Below are 22,503 nucleotides of genomic sequence, written 5' to 3'. Positions count from 1 at the left end.
ACAGCATAGCGCTGTGTTACCCAGCAATAGATTGTGTTTGCACCTACAGTATTATGTTTGTTTGAATTTTATAGCAATTGGACACCAAATTTTGTAGAAACAGATCAAGTTAAGATGGCAGATTTTTTGGATTCAGAGGCCGAGGAATCAGAGGTATGGAAAAGAAAATATATGGTTATAATATTCTATAAAAAGTAAACTTATAGGAAGAAGAGGAATTAGATGCTAACGACAGAAAGAAACTTAAAAAGTATAAAGCGCTTGCCGAGAGCAGTGAGGAGGAAGAAGAAGGTATGGAAAAAGCAATGCCCTTATATGTTCCATGTAATGCTAAATTCGCAAGAACTTCGCTTTAAGTAGACCTAAGGGTACAGTAAAATATGAGCATTCTGTTGTTGTAAGAGTACTTCGCCCCATCCAATAGGTGTCCCTATCCACAAATTGTCAACAGCATCCTCTAACTGAAGTCCTAGGGAACTTTCTGTTTCATCAAGAGGGGTCCAGAGAGAGCGGTGTTGGTTCCGCGTTGCAATTAAAGAAATGGTTGGTGTTATGTTGGGACACATAGAAAGCAAGACACATTATATATGTCGGGGTTCATTCTGGAGGTCTAAGAGTTTCACCTGTTACAGTATCCAGAACGAAGCTGGGCCATGGTGATTCATGTTTCACTTGGTATTGTGCCTTCTTCTGCAAGGGTGGGATATTGCATATTAATAACGGGGTTCACCGGGCGCGAGAAAAATAGGGGGTTCCCCCGGGCCCGGGGTTTCTCAGGGTGCCCGCAATTTAGAGGTACTAAGACATTTTTTTTAAATTCAGGAGAGGCTTTAGGTGTTTCATGTGCAAATTTTAAGCCCGTTTTCAAAAGCAAGGAATATTGATAACTAATGATTTTTTGCCTGGGCCTGACGAGGCATTTCCTACCTCCTTGTTAAACAGAATCTTGCCAAATGGAGAGAAAGTGGAGCGTGACTGGTTAGTGTGGAGTGCCAGTAGCAATGCTTTTTATGCCTACCATGTCTGTTAAGCACCAATACCTTAAATCGACCTAAAACTTGTCCTGGCGGATATTTGAAATTCCAGGAATGAAAGAAGCTACACGATAAATTGCCAACAAAAGAAAAAAGATCACATTAAATGTTATATTCAATGGCGATCTTTACAAAATCTAATTCAAAAGGAAGCTACAATTTATACACCTGCAATGCATTGCTGCGATTCAAGAGACTAAACTCACAGCAAGATCTGCATTGCAGACCTGTCCTGGGTATAATGTCCACAGGAAAGATCACGAGAGTGGAAATGGAGGCGGCCTCGCGTTTATCATACACCACACTGTGCAATATCATATATTTGATCCCGACATCGACCACAGGGACAGTGTCTCAGAACGTCAAGGATTATCTGTCCGGCCGGGCGATGCAAACCTAGAAATCATCAACATCTACATCCCTCCTGCCACCTGTTGCCCCAGTGGATACCGCCCTAATATCAGGGCCTTACTGGCAACAATTACATTATCTTAGGCGATTTCAATGCCCATCATGATCTATGGTATTCAAACTTGCGGGCGGACAGTTCTGCACGATAAACGGAGACGCCCCCACACGTATGGTAGGAAGCTGTCACAGCTGGCCAGATATCTCAATCGTGAGCGCAGAACTCGTAAACTGCGTCAACTGGCAGCCGATGGTAACATTGGCATCTGACCACCTGCCCATACTTATTTCGCTTGAGCGTACCGCCGACTTCATCGTCACTGAAAAACGCACTTTCATAAACTTCAAAAAAGGAAAGTCGGAAGAATATAAATCCTTTACAGACAGCCGCTTTGCTGCCCTCCCTATCCCGACCGATGCCCGCCAAGGGAAGCGTGCCTTCCGTAAGGTCATTAAATCCGCCACGGCACATTTCATTCCCGCCGGGAGAATTCCCGAAATCCGGCCCCCCTTCCCGGCAGAGGCCGCAAACTTAGCGAGAGAACGTGACCTTATAAGACAGCTTGATCCAGCCGACTCCCAAATAAGGGATATAAACCAACGCATCAGATTGCTTGTGGATGAACAGAGGCGGGCGAAATGGGAGGAACACCTAAGAGGTTGTAACCTCTCTACCGGTGTGGGTAAACTTTGGTCCACCGTAAAGAACCCCAGCGGGTTAGGGGATCAGAATATACCCGCGGTAGGTATGCCTGTCGTAAGAGGCGACTAAAATACCAGATTCAAGGGGCTGTGTAGCGCAACCTTTCAGGTTGCCAGCGCAATATATAGCTTCTCCAAACTCAATTGTCAACCTCACCTATCCGCGGCGAATCCTGTTTCACTAACAGACGAGGCTCTGGCGACCCCAAGCTCCTCATGGAACTTGGAGGTAGGGAGGGAGGGAATGGCCTGAAGGTTTAATGTGCCACATTAATCGTTCCCGAGAAGGTCGGGCTAGCACCTTAATGGTGCTATGGCACCGGAGCGTACCGGATTTATATCCGGCAAAGGACCATCACATCGATAACACTCCCCAAAGCCTTCGGGGAGCAACCTTATCGCTACAACAACAACAACAACAACAAGCACAAAGACAAAGTTTCCATCGCCTTTGGCGACAAAGTGCTGTCGGACGCGAAAAAATGCGCGAGCGCTTTCTGCCGACAATATATAATGCATCCTACGGTCGACAAAGATAGACGGAGAGCCAATAGACACGCACATAAACACAAATTCAGCGCGTCACCAATCACCATCACCGCTAAAGAGGTTGAGGACGCCATTGGTCGTGCTAAACCATCCAAAGCAGTTGGCCCAGACGGCATAGCAATGCCAATGCTTAAAAGCCTAGGGAAAGAGGGTTTCAAATATTTAGCGCATGTCTTCAACCTGTCTCTTTCCACCTTTGTCATACCTGAGAAATGGAAAATGATCAAGGTGGTCCCGCTACTAAAACCTGGGAAACCAGCTAACAGGTGAGTCGTATTGTCCGATATCTCTCCTATCGCCAGTGGCAAAGACGCTTGAAGCCATTTTTCTCCCTTATTTCCAAGCAAATTTGCAGCTAGCCCCTCATCAGCATGGCTTCAGAAAACTCCATAGCACTACCACCGCGCTAAATGCCATTAGCACCCAGATAAATTGCGGTTTAAATCAGTACCCCCACCATAGAACAGTACTCGTAGCGCTAGACCTATCGAAAGCTTTTGTACGGTCAACCATGGCTCGTTACTGCAAGATCTGGAAGGGTCTACCCTTCCCCCATGTCTTAAATGGTGGACCGCAAATTATCTGGGTGGTCGGCAGGCATCGGTGCAATTTAGAAACGAAACATCAAAACCAAGAAGAATTAAACAAGGGGTGCCACAATGTGGTGTCCTATCCCCACTTTTGTTTAATTTCTACATATCTAAGCTACCTTCACCACCGGAAGGAGTCACAATCGTTTCCTACGCCGATGACTGCACAATAATGGCCACAGGCCCAGGCCCAAAGATCGATGCGCTATGCAATAAAATAAACGGCTACCTCCCTGATCTCTCCATTTTCTTCGCCTCGCGAAACCTGGCATTATCACCGACTAAATCTTCCGCGACCTTATTTACAACATGGACGTCCCATTTTGAACATCCACGTCGATGGCACTACGCTACCGACTGTCCTACACCCCAAAATCTTGGGTGTGACGTTTGATCAGGATCTACATTTTGGTGAGCACGCAGCCGCAATTGTTCCGAGAATTCAGAGCCGTAACAAAATCCTCAAATCCCTCGCTGGCAGTACTTGGGGAAAAGATAAAGAAACGCTCATGACGACATACAAAGCAATCAGCCAGCCGATTACGTGCTACGCGTCACCCATATGGTCGCCAAGCCTAAAAAACACCCACTGGAAGAAACTACAGGCCTGCCAAAATACTGCTCTCACAATCGCCACGGGCTGTCTTCTTATGTCCCCAGAACACCATCTGCATAATGAGGCGAGAATACTCCCCATCAGGGAGAGAAATGAGATGCTGACCAAACAGTTCCTGTTGAATACCCAGAAACCTGGGCATCCCAACAGACATCTGATTGATGAACCAGCACCGCCTATGGGCATAAGGAGTCATCTCCGTAAGCATTTTGAGGAAATACGGCACCTGAGAACCCAGCCGTATGGTGAACTCCATAAACAGGCGTCGGACCTTTATGCCGGGAATTGCCCGGTGAATCCAGTGCTTAACGAAAATTATCCAAAACTCGCGGAAGAGGAACGCATACTCCCCAGGGAAACGCATGTCACTCTTGGTCAACTTCGTTCTGAATACTGTAACAGGTTAAACTCTTACCTATCCAGAATCAACCCCGACATACAAAATGTATGCCCCGCTTGCAATGTGTCCCCACATGACACCAACCATCTCTTCAATTGTAATGTGGAACCAACGCCTCTAACACCCCTTTCCTTATGGTCAACCCCTGTTGAAACGGCAAGTTTCCTTGGACTCCCGTTAGAGGATATTGATGACAATTTGTGATTGGTCGCGGCTATTAGTTGGGGCGAGCATTGCTACAACAACAACAACAACAACATAAACGCGAGGCCGCCTTCATTTCCGCTCTCGCGATCTTTTCAGTGGACATTATCCCAGAACAGGTCTACAATGCAGATCTTGCTGTGAGTTTAGTCTCTTGAATCGCAGCAATGCGGATGTTGTGCCGCTTCATGAAGTCGACTATCTCCGTGATCTTCCCATTTAATCCATTACAGTTTAACTGTAGATGGTGAGTTTATCTAACGGCGGACGGACGTGTATTTTTAGAGTCATTAAAGAAAGCAAAAATTCGTAAGTTCTGTGTGTTAATAAGCACACAAAAGTGGTGTAAACAAGAAAGTTACAGCAGGTGATGTACCAACTTTCAAAAAATAAAGTGTTTTTGTATACAAATAAACATTAAAGTGAAATTTTCAGTTGGTATTGTGCTAAAATATATTTTGCTTGTTCAGTTCGACATATATATTCTAACGAATTTACTGCAATTCCCCTTATTTGCAATCTTCTGCTAACGTTCGTATCGCTAAACTGTTGAATGTATAACTCCAATATTGAATAATGGAAAAATGGCCTTTATTAAAGTACTTCACAATAACACTTATACTTTGCAACGAATAGCTTGCTTAATTAAACCAAACTGATTGATAGCTCAAATGAAACTGATTTCTCGCCTCTACTGTTGTCGCCTTTTTATACTGTCTGATTTCCTAGTTGCATACTTCTAGGCTTTTCTAATTCCAGAACTTACTAGTTAGTTCAGCTACAACTACAGATGTATAACTTTTATAGCTGCTCTTATACCCCATGCGCTTGTATGTGTGAGCGACACTTCCACAATTATAATTGCATACCTTTAGGAGCATATCAGATAATATATCTGCATGTGTTTGTGCATCTCTTCTCCGCTGCGTGTACGTACATATGTGTAGACATAATGATTTAATTATTGATGTGCATTACGTCACTGCTTAGCATCGGCCTAGAGATGCCAGTGCCCCTTAGTGTTGCTAACATTCGTCACACTGCCCTCCACCTAAGTCTGTCTTTTACAGACAACCTCTTTGCTGCCCTCCCTATCCCGACGGATGCCCGCCAAGGGGAGCGTGCTTTCCGCAAGGTCATTGAATCCGCCTCGGCACGTTTCATTCCCGCCAGGAGAATTCCCGAAATTCGGCCCCACTTCCCGACGGAGACCGCAAATTTAGCGAGAGAACGATACCTTATAAGACAGCTCGACCAAGGCGACCCCCAAATAAGGGATATAAACAAACGCATCAGATTGCTTGTGGATGAACACAAGCGGGCGAAATGGGAGGAGCACCTAAGAGGTTGTAACCTCTCTGCCGATGTGGGTAAACTTTGGTCCACCGTAAAGTCCCTATCGAATCCGTCTAAGCACAATGACAAAGTTTCCATCGCCTTCGGCGATAAAGTGCTGTCGGTTTCCAAAAAATGCGCGAGCGCTTTCTGCCGTCAATATGTAATGCATTCTACGGTCGAAAAAGATAGACGGAGGGCCAACAGACACGCACATAAACATAAATTCAGCGCGTCACCAATTACCATTACCGCCAGAGAGGTTGAAGATGCCATTGGTCACGCTAAACCATCCAAGGCAGTGGGCCCAGACGGCATAGCCATGCCGATGCTTAAAAGCCTAGGGAAAGAGGGTTTCAAATACTTAGCACATCTCTTCAACCTGTCTCTTTCCACCTTTGTCATACCCGAAAAATGGAAAATAGCCATAGGTTCCGCTACTAAAGCCTAGGAAACCAGCTAACACAGGAGAGTTGTTGTTGTTGTTGTAGCGATAAGGTTGCTCCCCGAAGGCTTTGGGGAGTGTTATCGATGTGATGGTCGTTTGCCGGACACAGATCCGGTACGCTCCGGTACCACAGCACCATTAAGGTGCTGGCCCGACCATCTCGGGAACGATTTATGTGGCCACATTAAACCTTCAGGCCATCGCCTGCCTCCCCAACCACAAGTTCCATAAGGAGCTTAGGGTCGCCAGAGCCTCGTCTGTTAGTGAAACAGGATTCGCCGCGGATAGGTGAGGTTGACAATTGGGTTTGGAGAAGCCATATATTGAGCTGGCAACCTGCAGGGTTGCGCTACACAGCCCCTTGAATCTGGTATTTTCGTCGCCTCTTACGACAGGCATACTACCGCGGATATATTCTGACCCCCTAACCCGCTGGGGTGAACATAGGAGAGTCGTATCGTCCGATATCTCTCCTATCGCCAGTAGCAAAGACGCTTAAAGCCATTTTGCTCCCCTACTTGCAAGCAAATTTGCAGCTAGCCCCTCATCAGCATGGCTTCAGAAAACTCCATAGCACTACCACCGCGCTAAATGCCATTAGCACCCAGATAAATTGCGGTTTAAATCAATACCCCCACCATAGAACAGTACTCGTAGCGCTAGACCTATCAAAAGCTTTTGATACGGTCAACCATGGCTCGTTACTGCAAGACCTGGAAGGGTCTACCCTTCCCCCATGTCTTAAAAGGTGGACCGCAAATTATCTGGAGGGTCGGCAGGCATTGGTGCAATTTAGAAACGAAACATCAAAACCAAGGAGAATTAAACAAGGGGTGCCACAGGGTGGTGTCCTATCCCCACTTTTGTTTCATTTCTACATATCTAAGCTACCTTCACCACCGGAAGGAGTCACAATCGTTTCCTACGCCAACAGATCGATGACCTCTGCAACAGAATAAACGGCTACCTCCCTGATCTCTCCAGTTTTTTCGCCTCACGAAACCTGGCATTCTCACCGACTAAATCTTCTGCGACCTTATTTTCAACATGGACGTCCCAAATGTTGACCATTTTGAACATCCACGTCGATGGCACTACGCTACCGACTGTCCTACACCGCAAAATCTTGGGTGTGACGTTTGATCAGGATCTACATTTTGGTGAGCACGCAGCCGCAATTGTTCCGAAAATCGAGAGCCGTTGTAAAATCCTCAAATCCCTTGCTGGCAGTACCTGCGGAAAAGATAAAGAAACACTCATTACTACATACAAAGCAATTGGCCAGCCGTTTACGTGCTACGCGTCCCCTATATGGTCGCCAAGCCTAAAAACTACCCACTGAAAGAAGCTACAGGCCTGCCAAAATACTGCTCTCAGAATCGCCACGGGCTGTCTTCTTATGCCCCCTGAACACCATCTACATAATGAGGCGAGAATACTTCCCATCAGGGAGAGAAATGAGATGCTAAACAAACAGTTCCTGTTGAATACCCAGAAACCGGGGCATCCAAACAGACATCTGATTGATGAGCCAACACCGCCTAGGGGCTTAAGGAGTCATCTCCGTAAGCATTTTGAGGAAATACGGCACCTGAGAACCCAGCCGCATGAAGCAAAAAAACACAAGCAGGTCCTTGGTGAACTCCACAAACAGGCGTCGGACCTTTATGCTGGAAACTTCCCGGTGAATCCAGTACTCAGGGAACAGTACCCAAAACTTGCGGAAGATGAACGCATATTTCCCAGGGAAACGCGAGTCACTCTGGCTCAATTTCGTTCTGGATACTGTAACAGGTTAAACTCTTACATATCCAGAATCAACCCCGACATACAAAATGTATGCCCCACTTGCAATGTGTCCCTACATGACACCAACCATCTCATTAATTGTAATGTGGAACCAACACGTCTAACACCCCTTTCATTATGGTCCACCCCTGTTGAAACAGCAAGTTTCCTTGGACTCCCGTTAGGGGATATTGATGACAATTTGTGATCGGTCGCGGCTGTTAGGTGGGGCGAAGCACTGCTACAACAACAACATCCCGATCAGACAAATCTCTCGACCTAAACGCTGCCAGCCTTTCCAAATTCACCACTTTCATTTTGGTTCGTGGTTTACCGATGGTTTGTATGCGGTACACTACATCGTTGATCCGTTTTGCAACTTTGTATGGGCCTTCCCAATTACACTGCAATTTCGGGGACAAACCTTTTTTACGTTGTGGGTTGCATAACAGCACCAAATCTCCTTCATGGAAACCTTCCGAATTAATTGCTTTATCGTATCTGGCTTTCATCTTGTCACTTCTAATTTTTGTTCGTTGCCTTATCAGATCATGTATTTCTCTTAGATCTTCTTCCAAATCACCAGTGGATTCCTTGACATTTCTCCCCGCATCGGCATCTATCCCAAACTTCAAATCAGCTGGCAGTCTAAGGACATTGCCAAAAATTACATTTGCAGGGGTTTGGCCCATTGTCTCATGCACTGCTGATCGGGAAGCCATCAAGAATAATGTTATGCGGGTATCCCACTCTTTATGGAACTTGTCCACTACTTTCCTTAAGTGCTCCTCCAATGGTCTATTGAATCGTTCCACCATACCATCGGACTGATGATGCAATGCAGTTGTCCGTGTTTTTCGAATGCCCAATGATTTGCACATTTCCTGGAACACAGCTGATTCGAAATTCCTGCCTTGGTCATAATGTAACTCCATTGGTACACCATACCTTGCCACCCAATCGTTTATAAACACTTCTGCTACTGTTTCCGCTTCTTGATTTGGGATTGGGTATTTTTTTTTTCTTTTTATACGAGGAGGAAGCATCGAAAGCCTCATAGTCAGTGTGGGACTTTAACCGCACTAAACCTCCTACCGTCTGAGTACCATTTACCCCCCGGTACTACCGTCAAGTATTCCGTCGGGAGGTAGGTTGAGCACTACGCTCTACGTCTGTCGGGGTCGCGTTGCTGTACTTAGATAGTGCCGCGGTATGGTTAACGCTGGGACTGACACGCCCTGCTTACTACCTGAATGTGCTTGACGCATACCACTTCTACGAATATTTCCAAGCCTACCTTGAACACTGTGCATATAGTGCTTGTGGCATGCTTGTGCGTTCGACTACTTGTATTGTAGGGTTTTGTTTTTTATATATGTATATATGTATGTGTAAATAACTTATATATGTATAAATAGAATTTTTTTTTTTTTTTTTTTTTTTTTTTTATTTCAATAGGTTGTTCCGTTTTTCATTTAATTTTTTTTGTTCGACAATACGTAACGGGGCTTTCCTCGTACTTCCACCGGTTGGAGAGGCCTTCTCTCCAATCCGAGTATAAACTCTGATTACATGTGAGACGTTTACCCTCATACTCGTTGTTTCTACAGTTGGAGAGGCCTTGTCTCCAATCCGTAGGTTTGTCGTTGCGTGTATGTTGACTGCTTTTGGTCGCACGGTTGAAGAGGCCGTGTCTCCAATCCGTGCTTTATTCCTTCACCTGGGGCAGTATTCGAACGGTTGAAGAGGCCTTGTCTCCAATCTGTCGCCTGGTTTACTATTACATTACCTACATATATTACGGTATTTTCTTATTATATCATTCTCACGATCCGTCTAAAGAAGAAAAGGAAGGTGGTGGCGGTTTTTTCTAAGAAGGGTCTGGTACATATCAGACGAACAGCCAACGCCAGCCCTGAAGCAATACATAGCTTGGATTTTTCATAGCGTCTTGAGAATACCGGCGAAGAAAGCGCGAGTTCCTTTCGAGTTGATGATGCGCCAACGAATAATGATCAATAAATTAATTTCTATGTATGGTATATTACTTAAGTTCTTGAGTCTGTTCGTTTCTGTCTTTATCTCTCCCTATCATACTTGTAAACAATCACTTATGTTGTCTTTATTGCTACGCATCGCAGAGCATTCTTTATATCCCATATATAGTGATGGTCCTAGACTATAGGTTGTCTAGTTCCAAAGACTGCTTACATACACTGTTGCGCGTATTCAACAAACGTACTAAAGGGCTCAAAGTCATCCATCTTAATGCGCAAAGCCTATATAAAAAGCTGGATGAATTGAGATTCATATCTGAGGGTTCTGATATAGATGTTATATGTATTTCCGAAACCTGGTTTTCTTCATGTCACAAAAATGATTTGGTGCAACTAAATGGATATCAACTTTTCAGGGCTGATAGACGTGGTCATGGTGTTGCTATATATGTTAAAAGTAGTTTATCCTGTAAACTTTGCTGCAGTGTTAGTCCAAGTGATCTTGTCGAATATGTGTTCGTAGACGTGTTCTCTGTAAATAATGAAAGGCTTCTTATCGGCTGTGCATACAGACCTAATCGTGGAGTTGACTTCTCTGGCTTTATTGAATTTCTCGAGCCTCTACTTATAAGCTATGATAATATAATCATCGCTGGGGATTTCAACTCCAACCTTCTCGTCGACTCAACTCTAAAGCTAAGTATGGAGTCTCTTGGACTTTTTCCCACCAATTTAACTTCACCTACACACTTTACTGACTCAAATTCTTCTTTGCTGGATTTATTTTTTGTGAATGATCCCCTGAAATTGCTCCACTACGATCAATTGTCGGCATCGTGCTTTTCAAAACACGATCTAATATTTCTTAGTTACAACTTCCAAAAGTCACACATACAATGTTCCTTTACATATCGTGATTTTAGAAGCATAGATTACAGTTCCCTTAATGCAGCGGTGGAGTCGGTTGAGTGGAGCTTGATTCGTACACTGACATCGGTCGATGATCAGGCATCATTCCTACAGAACCATATCATTAGGATTTTCGACAACTATGTGCCAGTGAAACTCAAAGCTGCTACACACAATAATACCCCTTGGTTTAGTGCCAATCTAAAACACTTAATTCACCAGCGCAACCTTGCTTACTCACGATGGAAAAGATACAAAACCCTGGAGGCTCACAACTGCTTCAAAACAGCTAGGATCGCTGCAAACAAAGCCATTAGGTCAGCTAAGCAGAAATTTTATAATAATAAGTTTAGTGCTGCTTTGAGTTCGAAGGAAACCTGGAAGTCGATTAAACATATTGGTATCGGAAAATCCAAATGTGATATTTCTGTCCTCCCTGATGTAGACATTAATGAGATAAATATAAATTTTGTAAATCTGCCAATCTCAACTGACAATATATGTACTGATAATTATTGTATTCGCGCTAATGTTGATTTTGGTCCTCTTGAGTTTGCTAGTGTCGATGATTGTGATGTCGTTCAAGCCATTCTTTCAGTAAAGTCTAATGCTATGGGGTTCGATGGTATATGTCCGAAATTTTTAAAAATAATTCTTCCTAAAATCCTTCCTCACTTAACCTACTTGGTTAACTCTGTGCTGACGTCCTGTGTATTTCCCAAATGTTGGAAAGTTGCTAAGGTAATCCCAATCCCCAAGCAAAACAAGGAGTATAGGCCTATAGCTATTCTGCCTTTCCTTTCCAAGGTCGTCGAACGAATTTTGCACTGCCAGATAAATACTTATGTGCAGAATAATAACCTTCTCACAGATTCCCAGTCTGGATTCAGGTCAAATCGTAGCTGTAAAACGGCGCTCCTATTGGTGATAGAGGATATTCGAGAACAAGTTGACAAAAATTTTACTGCTTTCCTGACTCTTCTCGACCATTCAAAAGCGTTTGACTCGGTCGACCACACCGTTCTCTGCAAGAAGCTGGACAACCCATTTAATTTCTCCAACTGTGCAACAGCCCTAATCAGATCGTATTTGGCCGACCGAACTCAGGCAGTAAGTGTTGGTAGCAGAAAGTCTGACTTCGTCAGTGTTTTAAGAGGAGTCCCACAAGGCTCAATCCTTGGTCCCCTGTTATTTGTTTTGTATATAAACGATTTGCCTGGTGTTCTCAAGTATTGTAATATTCACATTTATGCTGACGACGTACAATTGTATATGTGCTGTCCTAGTGATCGTACCAGTTCATGTATTAATAACTTAAATTACGATTTGTGTCAAATTGGTACGTGGGCTTCTATGAACGGCTTATGTCTTAACCCTAAGAAGTCGAAATGTATAGTCATTCATAGAAGGTCACTAGATAAAAGTGGAATGGAAAATTTAATTTTAGACAACACTATTATAGAATACGTTGACACGGCAAAAAATCTAGGTATAGTTTTTAACAAAACCCTGACATGGAAAGATCACATCTTCCGCACAGTGGGAAAAGTGTATGGGATGCTTCGTATACTCTGGCTTACACAATATTTTACTCCGTTACATATTCGTCTACTAATAGCAAAAGCGTACTTAATACCTACGCTCCTTTATGGTTGTGAGGTTTACTCCAATTGTGACTATGTATGTAATAGGAAACTTAATGTTGTGTATAACAACATTGCTAGATACGTCTATGGGTTGAAAAGACTTGACCACGTCTCTCAACATGCTTACAGGTTGCTAAACATTTCTTTCGATAACCTTATTAAACTTAAAACGCTCACTACGCTACATAAATTAATATATATGAAGGAACCTGACTATCTGTATCGGAGGCTAAATTTTCTCCAGTCGTCTAGATCTGTTCTCCTTACCCACTTCAGACATCGTATGCTAATATCTGATCGCCAGTTCTTCATTAATTCCATACGTCTTTGGAACTCGCTCCCTTCTAGACTTTGGCTTATAAGCAATGCTCTGCTCTTCAATAAAGAATTAACAAGTTTCTAAAATAACCTAGACAATTAAAATACTGATTCCTTCTAAGCAAATGTACTCTATCATTCCTTTATTTATCTATTTACTATTTATTAAATATATTATTTGTTGTAACCTTTTCTTAGCCATAGTCATTATCTTTAAGTTTCAAGATTAGATTGTTCCTATTTTATGCCTTTTACCGACTAGCACTGTAAAATAATTTTTGTCAAATTGTTGTGCTGGGATGAATTGCCTAATAAATACAAATACAAATAATTGTACGGAGGCCTTGCATCCAATACGTGCTCAGCTCGATCCCCTCCACCTTAGCAATTTGTTATCCACCCACACAACTCGACTTTCAAGACTTCGTAGACACTTCATTATTTCCGCTATTACATCGCATGCCGCGGACCATTTTACCTTGCTTTGTAGCATGCATCCAACAATTGTTTCAGGAGTGTAATCCTCTCCAAATATTCTGCACAGTTTGAATCTCGAGCTATAGAACCTAGGACACTCGAAAAATACAGGTAAACATCTTCTACTGTATCGCCGCCGCAGTGATCGCATATGTTGTTAGGCTCGTGATTGAATCGGTGCAAATATTCCTTAAAACATCCGTGACCACTCAGAAACTGTGTGAGGTAGAAATCTACCTCGCCGTGCTTTCTAGATATCCATATATTAATATCTGGGATACATCGGTGTGTCCAGCGACCATTTGTTGAGGCATTCCACCTGAGCTGCCAGTTCTGCACGCTTCGCTCTTGTGCTCCGTTACGTGAGCTTTGATCCCGATAAATCGTCGCTGCTTATTTTGCTAATATGTCTATAGGACACATTCCTGCGATGATTAGTGCTGCGTCGTCAGAGACAGTTTTAAAGGCGCTACAGACGCGTAGTGCACACAGGCGGTAAGTCGACTTTACCCCGCGGAAGTATGATTTATACTCCGTGGCCTGGTGCCAAACAGGAACCCCGTAAAGTATTTGGCTTTTTACAATGTCAGCCAGAATTTGACGTCGTCGTTGCTTTGGTCCTCTTGCATTTATCATTATCCTAGATAATGCTGCTACGGTTTTTGCTACCTTTCCATTGGCATACTCTAAGTGGGATTTGAATGACAACCTCCTGTCTATCACAACCCCCAAGTATTTTATTGCAGGCAGCGTGTCGATGTCATGGCGGCCGATTCTTATAGTGACCTGCTCCACCCTTTTCCTACTTGATATGAGTACAGCCTCTGTTTTTTGTTCCGCCAGCTGCAGTCCATTTTTCGTAAGCCACGATTGAACCATCGCTATGCTTGTATTAGATTTGGCGCATATTTCGCCTAGGTGCTTGGCGGTGATTACCAATGCGATATCGTCCGCGAAGCCGATAATTTTCACCCCATTGGGTACCTTAAGTCGAAATACTCCATCGTACATAATATTCCAAAGCAGTGGACCGAGCACGGAGCCTTGAGGAACACCGCCTGTGACGTGAAGCTTTTCTACTCCAGCAGCCGTTTCATATTCCAGCACTCTACCTTCAAAGTAGCTGCGTATGATCCTACGAAGGTAAAGGGATATACCTATCTGCTCCAGCGTGTCAAGAATTTTTGCCCAATTGGCAGTGTTGAAGGCATTTTTTACATCTAAAGTAACGACTAGGCAATATTCCTTAGAGCCTTCGAGCCATCGGGTGCCACTTATGTCTTCTTGGGCCACTTCCTTCGCCATGTTCGCAGCTTGGATGGTAGATCTTCCTTTCCTAAACCCAAACTGGTTATCGGAAATACCACCCACATCTTCAATTTCTTTTTCGAGTCGATTATAGAGGACTCGCTCAAGAACCTTACCGGCGGAGTCGAGCAGGCAAATGGGCCTGTAGCTAGATGGTTCCGCCGTATTTTTACCAAACTTTGGCAGCAGGACCAGCTGTTGTCGTTTCCATATTGTAGGAAATGTCCCCTCAGCCAAGCATGCATTAAATAGTTCCGCAAATGTTGGCGTGTTATAAGTGAGAGCTAGTTTGAGTGCTCTGTTTGGTACCCTGTATGGGCCAGGAGACTTGCGGTCTTGCAGTATATTCACCGCTTGAAGGACCTCGACGACGGTAACCTCGTCAAATGAGTATAGTACGGCGCCTGATGTGGGAGAAACTAGCTCCCTTTGCGTGGGAAATAAAGTATCTACCACGTTTCTGAGAAAAGAGGGGCATGTTGGCATCGCCTCTCCTTTGTGTTTCAATTTCTTAAAAACCAATTTATAAGCTGTGCCCCAAGGGTCATTCTCGACGTCATCGCAAAGCTTGAGAAAGCATTCGCGCTTACTATCTTTTATTGCTCTCTTAAGTGCGAGTCGCGCTCTTTTGTAGGTAGCTCTGCACTCTAGAAATTCCGGTCTCCCTCTGGCTCGTTGATAGCGCCTCCTAGCCTGAATACACTCTCTCCTTAGGGATTGGGTATACCTCTGGCCATTTGCTGAAATAATCCATAACTACCAGTACATATTTGTTTCCGCAGTTGCTAGTAGGAAATGGGCCTGCGACATCCATAGCGATCCTTTCGAATGGCGCACCTGAGTTATATTGCTTCATCTGGCCATGACTTCGGGTTTTGGGCCCTTTCGCTCTGCTGCATACCTCGCAGTTCGCAATCCACCCAGTGACCGACTGACGGCAACCAACCCAATAGAATCTCTTTAATCTTCTCGAGCGTCTTCGTGATTCCAAGATGACCTCCGCTTGGACCATTATGCAGCTCGCGGAGCACGTCAGGAATCCTCTTTCTGGGAACAACTATCAGTTTCTTTTTTCTTTGACCACCTTCACTCACCCATACTCGACGCAAGCAACCTGAAATCAATTCTAAACTGCTCCACTGTGCCCAATATGACTTCGCAATGGGACTCTCTGCTGACATCTCCTCTCTGCTTGGTCTTTCGTTTCGTTCGAGCCCTTGCATAACAGCAAGTTCGAGCCAAATGACATTGCATCGGCATTTCCATGGGTACTGTAGGGTTCTTATTATTTTTATTTAACTTTGTATTTTAGTTACTTTGAACTTTGTTATTTTAAAATGTTTTATCAATATTTTAATTTTCAATATTGATTTTTCAATTTTTAAAAATTTTGATTGTTGTGAAAAATAAAAAATAAGATAGACGCACACACTGCGTATTGAAAAATATCATACATTAAGGCGTATTAATAAATATAGTTCAAAGTTTTTATAAATTAAAACGTGGTTTAAATTACCACAGGTACTACCTTTTCGATGCTCAATGGAAAAGTCATAGCTTTGTAGTCGCTCGATCCACCGTGCCAATTGTCCTTCCGGATTACGGAACTGCAGAAGCCATTTCAACGCTGCGTGATCTGTCCTGTGACGGAATCGCTGGCCGTAGAGGTATTTGTGAAAATGTTTAACGCACTCTACCAATGCCAACAGCTCTCTCCGCGTAACGCAGTAGTTCCTCTCTGGTTTTCCAATCGAACGGCTGTAATATGCAACTACCTTCTCCTGTCCATCGACCAGTTGTGATAAAACGCCTCCTATAGCATATCCAATCGCATCTGTATCTAGAATAAATGTTGCTCCTGGAATCGGATATGCTAACATTGGGGCAGTGCACAAACGCTTCTTCAATGTTTGGAAAGCCACTTCTTGCTCCTTCTTCAATTCAAAGGCTTTATTTTTTCTTGTAAGCTCATGGAGGTTATGGGCTACGCTGGAAAAGTTTGGTACAAATCGCCGGTAGTATGCACAGCCCAAGGAAACTTCTTAATTCATGCAAGTTCTGTGGTCTTGGCCAATCCTTTACTGCCCCTATCTTTTCATTTGCTGTACGGATACCTTCTGTCGTTACTTTGTGACCCAAATAATTTACTTCCTTTTTAAACAGCGCACACTTTTTGGGACTTAGTTTCAGACCAGCGCCAGCTATTCTCTGGAAAACTTCCTCCAAGTTTTTAAGATGTTCATCGAAGTTCTTGCCCAATACGATGATGTCGCCGGGGTATACCAAGCATGCTTTCCAGTGCAGTCCTTTCAATAGCTGCTCCATGAGTATCTCAAAAGTAGCTGGTGCATTACAAAGTTCAAAAGGCATTACTGTAAATTGCCAAAGACCATTTCCGACGCTGAAGGCTGTTTTTTCTTTGTCTTCCTCCTTCACCTCCACTTGCCAGTAGCCACATTTCAAGTCCAATGTGGAAAACCATTTCGTACCAGAGAGCGAGTCCAGAGTGTCGTCAATTCTTGGCAATGTGTAACTATCCTTTTTCGTAACGTCATTCAACTTCCGGTAGTCCACGCAAAACCTCATTTTTCCATCCTTCTTCTTTACAAGTACTACCGGTGATCTCCATGGACTAGCTGATGGTTCGATGACGCCACTGTCGCTCATTTCTTGTATGATTTGACTCACAACTTCCCGCTTTCCAGTGGAACACTACGTGGAGCTTGACGGATCGGCCTCGCATCTCCAGTGTTAATTTGATGTTTCACAACGTTAGTGCGGCCTGGTTTGAAACCATCCTGGTCAAATATGTTCGCGTACTTTAGGAGCAGTTGTTTTGCCTTACTCTGATAGGCTTCCTCTAGCCTTTGCGTCCATGCAGTGATGTCATTTCTACGATCAGTATTACTAGATGAAACGTGTTCCTGGAGCTGTTCAGAGTTAATAACTACTTCTGCCTCTTGGCATCTTCCCAAAATAGCTCCTTTGGTCAGTTTGAGTGGTGAATTGAACTCATTGAGTACTCTTTCTCTTGTCATAACCAGGGTTTTTCCTACACGTATGTTCAGTGCTGATTTGTTTGCTGCTTCGACAACCCACAATTTGTTTGTCCCACAATCTCCATCAATCTTTGCCCAGATGACTGCTTCGGATTTTGGTAGTATATGCTACTCTCTTCCACCAGCACTCGTTTACTGCTGTAGCCTCTCTCATAGCCGAAATTAAGTGGCACATCCATGTTCTTATATCGCATCGTTCTGCTTTGCATATCGATCCTGATGCCTTGGTCGATTAAGAAGTCCACTCCAATTATGATTTCATCAACAATCTCTGCCAATATAAAATTGTGTAGTACCGTGACGTTCCCAATTGCTACTTCGCATGCTACTTCTCCAATTACCTGGGTGTCCTCCGGCTGTACGTAATCTTGCTCCAAGCAATGGTCTTATCTTCTTGTTGACTAAATCTGATCGAATGATGGAATGGGATGCACCCGTATCTATAGTCAGTAAACGTTCCTATCCATCCACATGTCCTCCGACAGTAAGATTGCTTGACCTTCTTCCAATTTGCGAGATAGAGATTATGGGGAATTCAATTGAGGGAGCCAGCTGTCGCCCCTTGCGGCTGACTCGCTTTGGTTTAACGATTGAGTAGATTTGGAGATTTGCTCGTCTCCTTCAGCTCTGCGTTTACGGCCACCCACATTGCTGGGATTGTTAGGATTGGTACTGCAATAACGTGCAATGTGCCCTGACTTCCCACATTTAAAGCATTTGACGGCACCATCATTTTTCTGCTGCGTTCCTTTTAATGCTTCCAAAATTGTATCTACCCAGTCTGGCCTTTCCACTTCCACGCGATGAGCTTTGTATGCGGGCTTACTCAAAAGTGACGCTGTTTCCTGAGTCAATGCGTGTGATACCGTTTCTGCGAATGTGGGTTTTGGGTTTGCATATGTCGCTCGCTTCGTTTCGGCGTCCCGTATGCCATTTATAAAACTCTGGATTTTTACCCTCTCGGTGTATTCCACGGGTGCGTCCGCATTTGCCAAATGAGCCAACCTTTCAACATCCGAAGCAAACTCTTGCAAAGTCTCATTAGCTTTTTGGTAACGGTTTTGCAATTCTTCAAATAGAAACAGATGTCTTGCTGTAGCTCTATGCAGTCGCTAATGTGTTTAACTCTGTAATAAAGTTTTAGATCATCGGCGTACATCAAGCAACTACAAAATTTAAAACATTGGCAAATGTCATTTATAAATAAAGAAAAAAGTAAAGGGCCCAGATGACTACCTTGTGGTACTCCTGATGTAACGATTATAGGCTGGGAGAGATTGCTGCCAATCTTTACTATTAATTTCCTGTTTTGGAGATACGACTCAAGCCAACTTAGAGCGTTGGAGTGGATGCCGAGTTTTTCGAGTTTATTAAGTAAAAGATTATGATTGAGACTGTCGAAAGCTTTTACGAAATCAGTGTACAGAGTGTCCACTTGTTCGCCGTCCTCAATCGCATTAACCACAAAATTAACAAATATTGTGTTATTTGTGCTGATGGATCTCCCTGGATAAAAACCATGCTGTTGAGGGACAATATAGTTTTTAAAAACTGCAAATAGCTGGTCATTTACAATTTTGTCCAGCAGCTTTGGGATGATGGATAGCTTAGCAATGGGTCGATAGTTGTCTACCTTGTTTCGAGGGCCAGACTTATAAATTGGCGATAAGAATGCCACTTTCCATTGGTCAAGGAAATTACCACATTCAAGGGACTTGTTAAAGATTTTAGTAAGAGGCGGATAGAGTGAAACCGCACAATTCTTTAAGAACAAGGGTGGCAGAAGATCGTATCCAGCTCCCTTAGATACATCAAGGTTCATAAGGGACTCCAGGACTTCTTCCTCTGTAACCGTGAACTGACCAATATTTACAGACTCCACTATGGCAGATGTATCACATGACGTACTAACTGTCCGGAACCTGTTAAATATCGACCCGAATAAGTCGGCAAAGAGCTCACATGCTTCCTGAGTTGAGGAAGCAACTTTGCCTCCAAACTCCATTGATTTCGGCATACCATTATATTTTGGTTTTGAGTTAACAAAAACCCAAAAAAGACTTCGGGTTGGCTTTGGATAGGCATTCAAATTTCTTCCTGCAGTCAGCAAATTTTGTTTCGTCGTCAGCAGAGCCAGTTTTCTTAAATTTTTTATGCGCTTTGTTTCGTTGGTTTTTAACCTCAAAAGTTCTTTTGTGTACCATGGGAGATTGAAAGATCTCTTTTTTCTGTGGGCTGGGACGTATAAGTTAAGGCTTTCTTCTACTACGCTCTTGAACTTCATATACATTTTGATAACTCTAATTGCTCAAAGATTAAATTCCAATCAATGGAGTCGAAAAACGCATTCAGAGCCGTAAAATTCGCCTTATAAAAATTGAAGTAGTACTCGGGTTCATGAGAACTGGATAGAGATTGCTTTGTGATGAACCGATTCACAGGTGAGTTGCATATCACACTTATAAATATCACAGGATATATCATTGTTTAAAAAATTAGATCTAACACTCTGTTTAAATCATTTCCAATGTAGTTAATTTGAGATAGGTTAAAGGAGTACAATGTATCACAAAGTAAGTCCTCGACATCCTTTTTAGATGTAAAGGGGGTTAAAAAGCCGTCATCAGGATCTCTCACCCATTGAATAGAACCCAGATTAAAGTCACCCAAAATACAGGGCGTTTGGTGAGGTAATAGAGAATCAATAATAAAGCTGATATTATCAATATGTGACTTGTACATTCCATAATTGTTATTTGGTGGGATGTAACTAGCAATAAAGAACATTTCATTTATACTATCAAGGAACGTTTCTCCTATATTTACAGAAATACAAATTTGCTCAATGTTGGCATCATTAACGTGTAGTTGCACTTCACGACTTGCCAGAGAATATGCTACAGCCACCAAAATACCGCCCCTCGATATTGCAGCCAATATCATGTTCAGGTCTGTGTTCGCCATTGTCTCCGGTGTTTCTTCCATTTTTGTTGTTTCCTCGCCATCAAGATGAAAGTCATACTCTTTTCATTTCATTTCATTTATTTATTACAGCAAAAAAGCCTAATTCATAAATTAAATTAGATTACAATTTACTATCTTATTGGTAAGATTTTACAATATTCGTAAAGCTTTGCTTTAAAAGCTACGATTTCATTACAATTTTTTATATCTATAGGCAGTTCATTGAAACTTTTTAGACCTTTATAAAAAATATTTTGCTGATCTATTTCAGTTCTGAATAAAGGCAGTTTGAAATTATGTGTATTCCTTGTATTAATGTTATGTGTTTGCTTAACTAATACTACGTTTTTACTTAGATATTCAGGTACATTTTCACTTTAATATTAAATATAAACTTCATAGCTTCAAAAAAAATCTTTTGCTTGACACTTAACCAGTTCAAATTTCTCAGCATATCAGCCGTACGAGTATCTAGGTTTTTTAAGAATAAATCCCATACATCTGTTTTGCATCTTTTGAAGTTTATCTATTTCTTTGTCTGACACAATGAATGGAATAGATGCAGTATACAAAGTGCGGTTCTATAGTGGACTTATATATAATTATTTTGTACTTTTTTTTTAATATATTTGGATGTTCTCTGCATAACCCCAATTTTTTTCGCAACTTTCTCGACTGTGTAGTTTATGTTCTTCAAACTTGAGTTTGTTATCAATTATAATTCCCAAATATTTTATACTGTCAACTTTTTGTATGCTTTCATCATTTATTTTTAAACCAATTATATCCTCATTAACGTTCCTCCTTGTTATTATCATAAATTTCGTTTTATTTATATTAAGTTTCAATTTATTTCCGCACAACCATTTATACAGGTTATTCAGTTCATGTTGTATTTTAGAAAGTGCAGAATTAATATTATTCTCACTAAACATTATTAATGCATCATCAGCAAATAGTTTAATTTCACAACCTTCAATAGCGTTAACTATATCATTAATATAAATTAAGAACAGTATCGGTGCCAAAACTGGGCCTTGTGGTAACCCTATGAGTACTTCCAATTCATCAGACATAACGGTATTTGTTGCGGGGGGAATGTGGCACCCGGGTCGTAGGGCGCGATCGCACGCAAATAAAGAAAATAAAAAAAGAAGAATTAATACCGAGTAATCACCATGTATTATTATTTATTTATAAAATATAAAGTGAGGTATTAGCGACGAGCTACGTTATGTGTTTACAAAAATGAAACTCTCACAAACTAATTCTTTCACAATATAAATAGTTATTCCGACTTTATATGCAGTAGTGCAGAACGAACTTAATGGAAATACAAAATCCAAATTTATCAAAGTGCAATCTTCCCGCAAGTGCACGTAGTTAGGATATAAGAAATTTCCACTTGGCAATTCAAAGCGGACAATTATAATTTTGTCAATTAAAATGCGCACGGATGAGCGCAATTATAATGCGGAAAACTAGATATATCAATTAAAATCGACAACTCACTGTGCACTTGGAAAATTCACTTTATATTAATTTGCAAATATTAATGACGATGAAAATCGCACTTAGTACAAAAAAATGGAAAAAGGTGGGAAGTGGTTGATTTATATAACTCACTTTTTACTACTCACCTGGGGCTAGCTGCTGGCTCTTTGACGTTCCAAATAGAAAGAAAGATTTAAAAACGAAAAAGGTCCGCACCACCTGCCGATAGCTACCTTTCGTCGAGTTTTTCCCCTTTG

The 22,503-nt window shown here is 42.4% G+C and overlaps 1 protein-coding gene across 1 annotated transcript in view; it reads left to right on the top strand.

Annotated features, from left to right (window-relative positions):
- Positions 1-22,503, top strand: part of Spt6 (transcription elongation factor Spt6) — a 430,338-nt gene continuing 407,835 nt past the window's right edge. The window contains exons 1-2 of the mRNA XM_067782298.1: positions 1-153; positions 207-291. Of these exons, the coding sequence (XP_067638399.1) occupies positions 115-153; positions 207-291 (124 nt within the window). The 5' untranslated portion in view covers positions 1-114. The remainder of the gene's footprint in view (positions 154-206; positions 292-22,503) is intronic.

This window comes from Eurosta solidaginis, chromosome 4 (genome assembly GCF_040869045.1).
Source record: "Eurosta solidaginis isolate ZX-2024a chromosome 4, ASM4086904v1, whole genome shotgun sequence".
NCBI lineage: Eukaryota > Metazoa > Arthropoda > Insecta > Diptera > Tephritidae > Eurosta > Eurosta solidaginis.
This window is presented reverse-complemented; position numbering and strand designations above follow the sequence as displayed.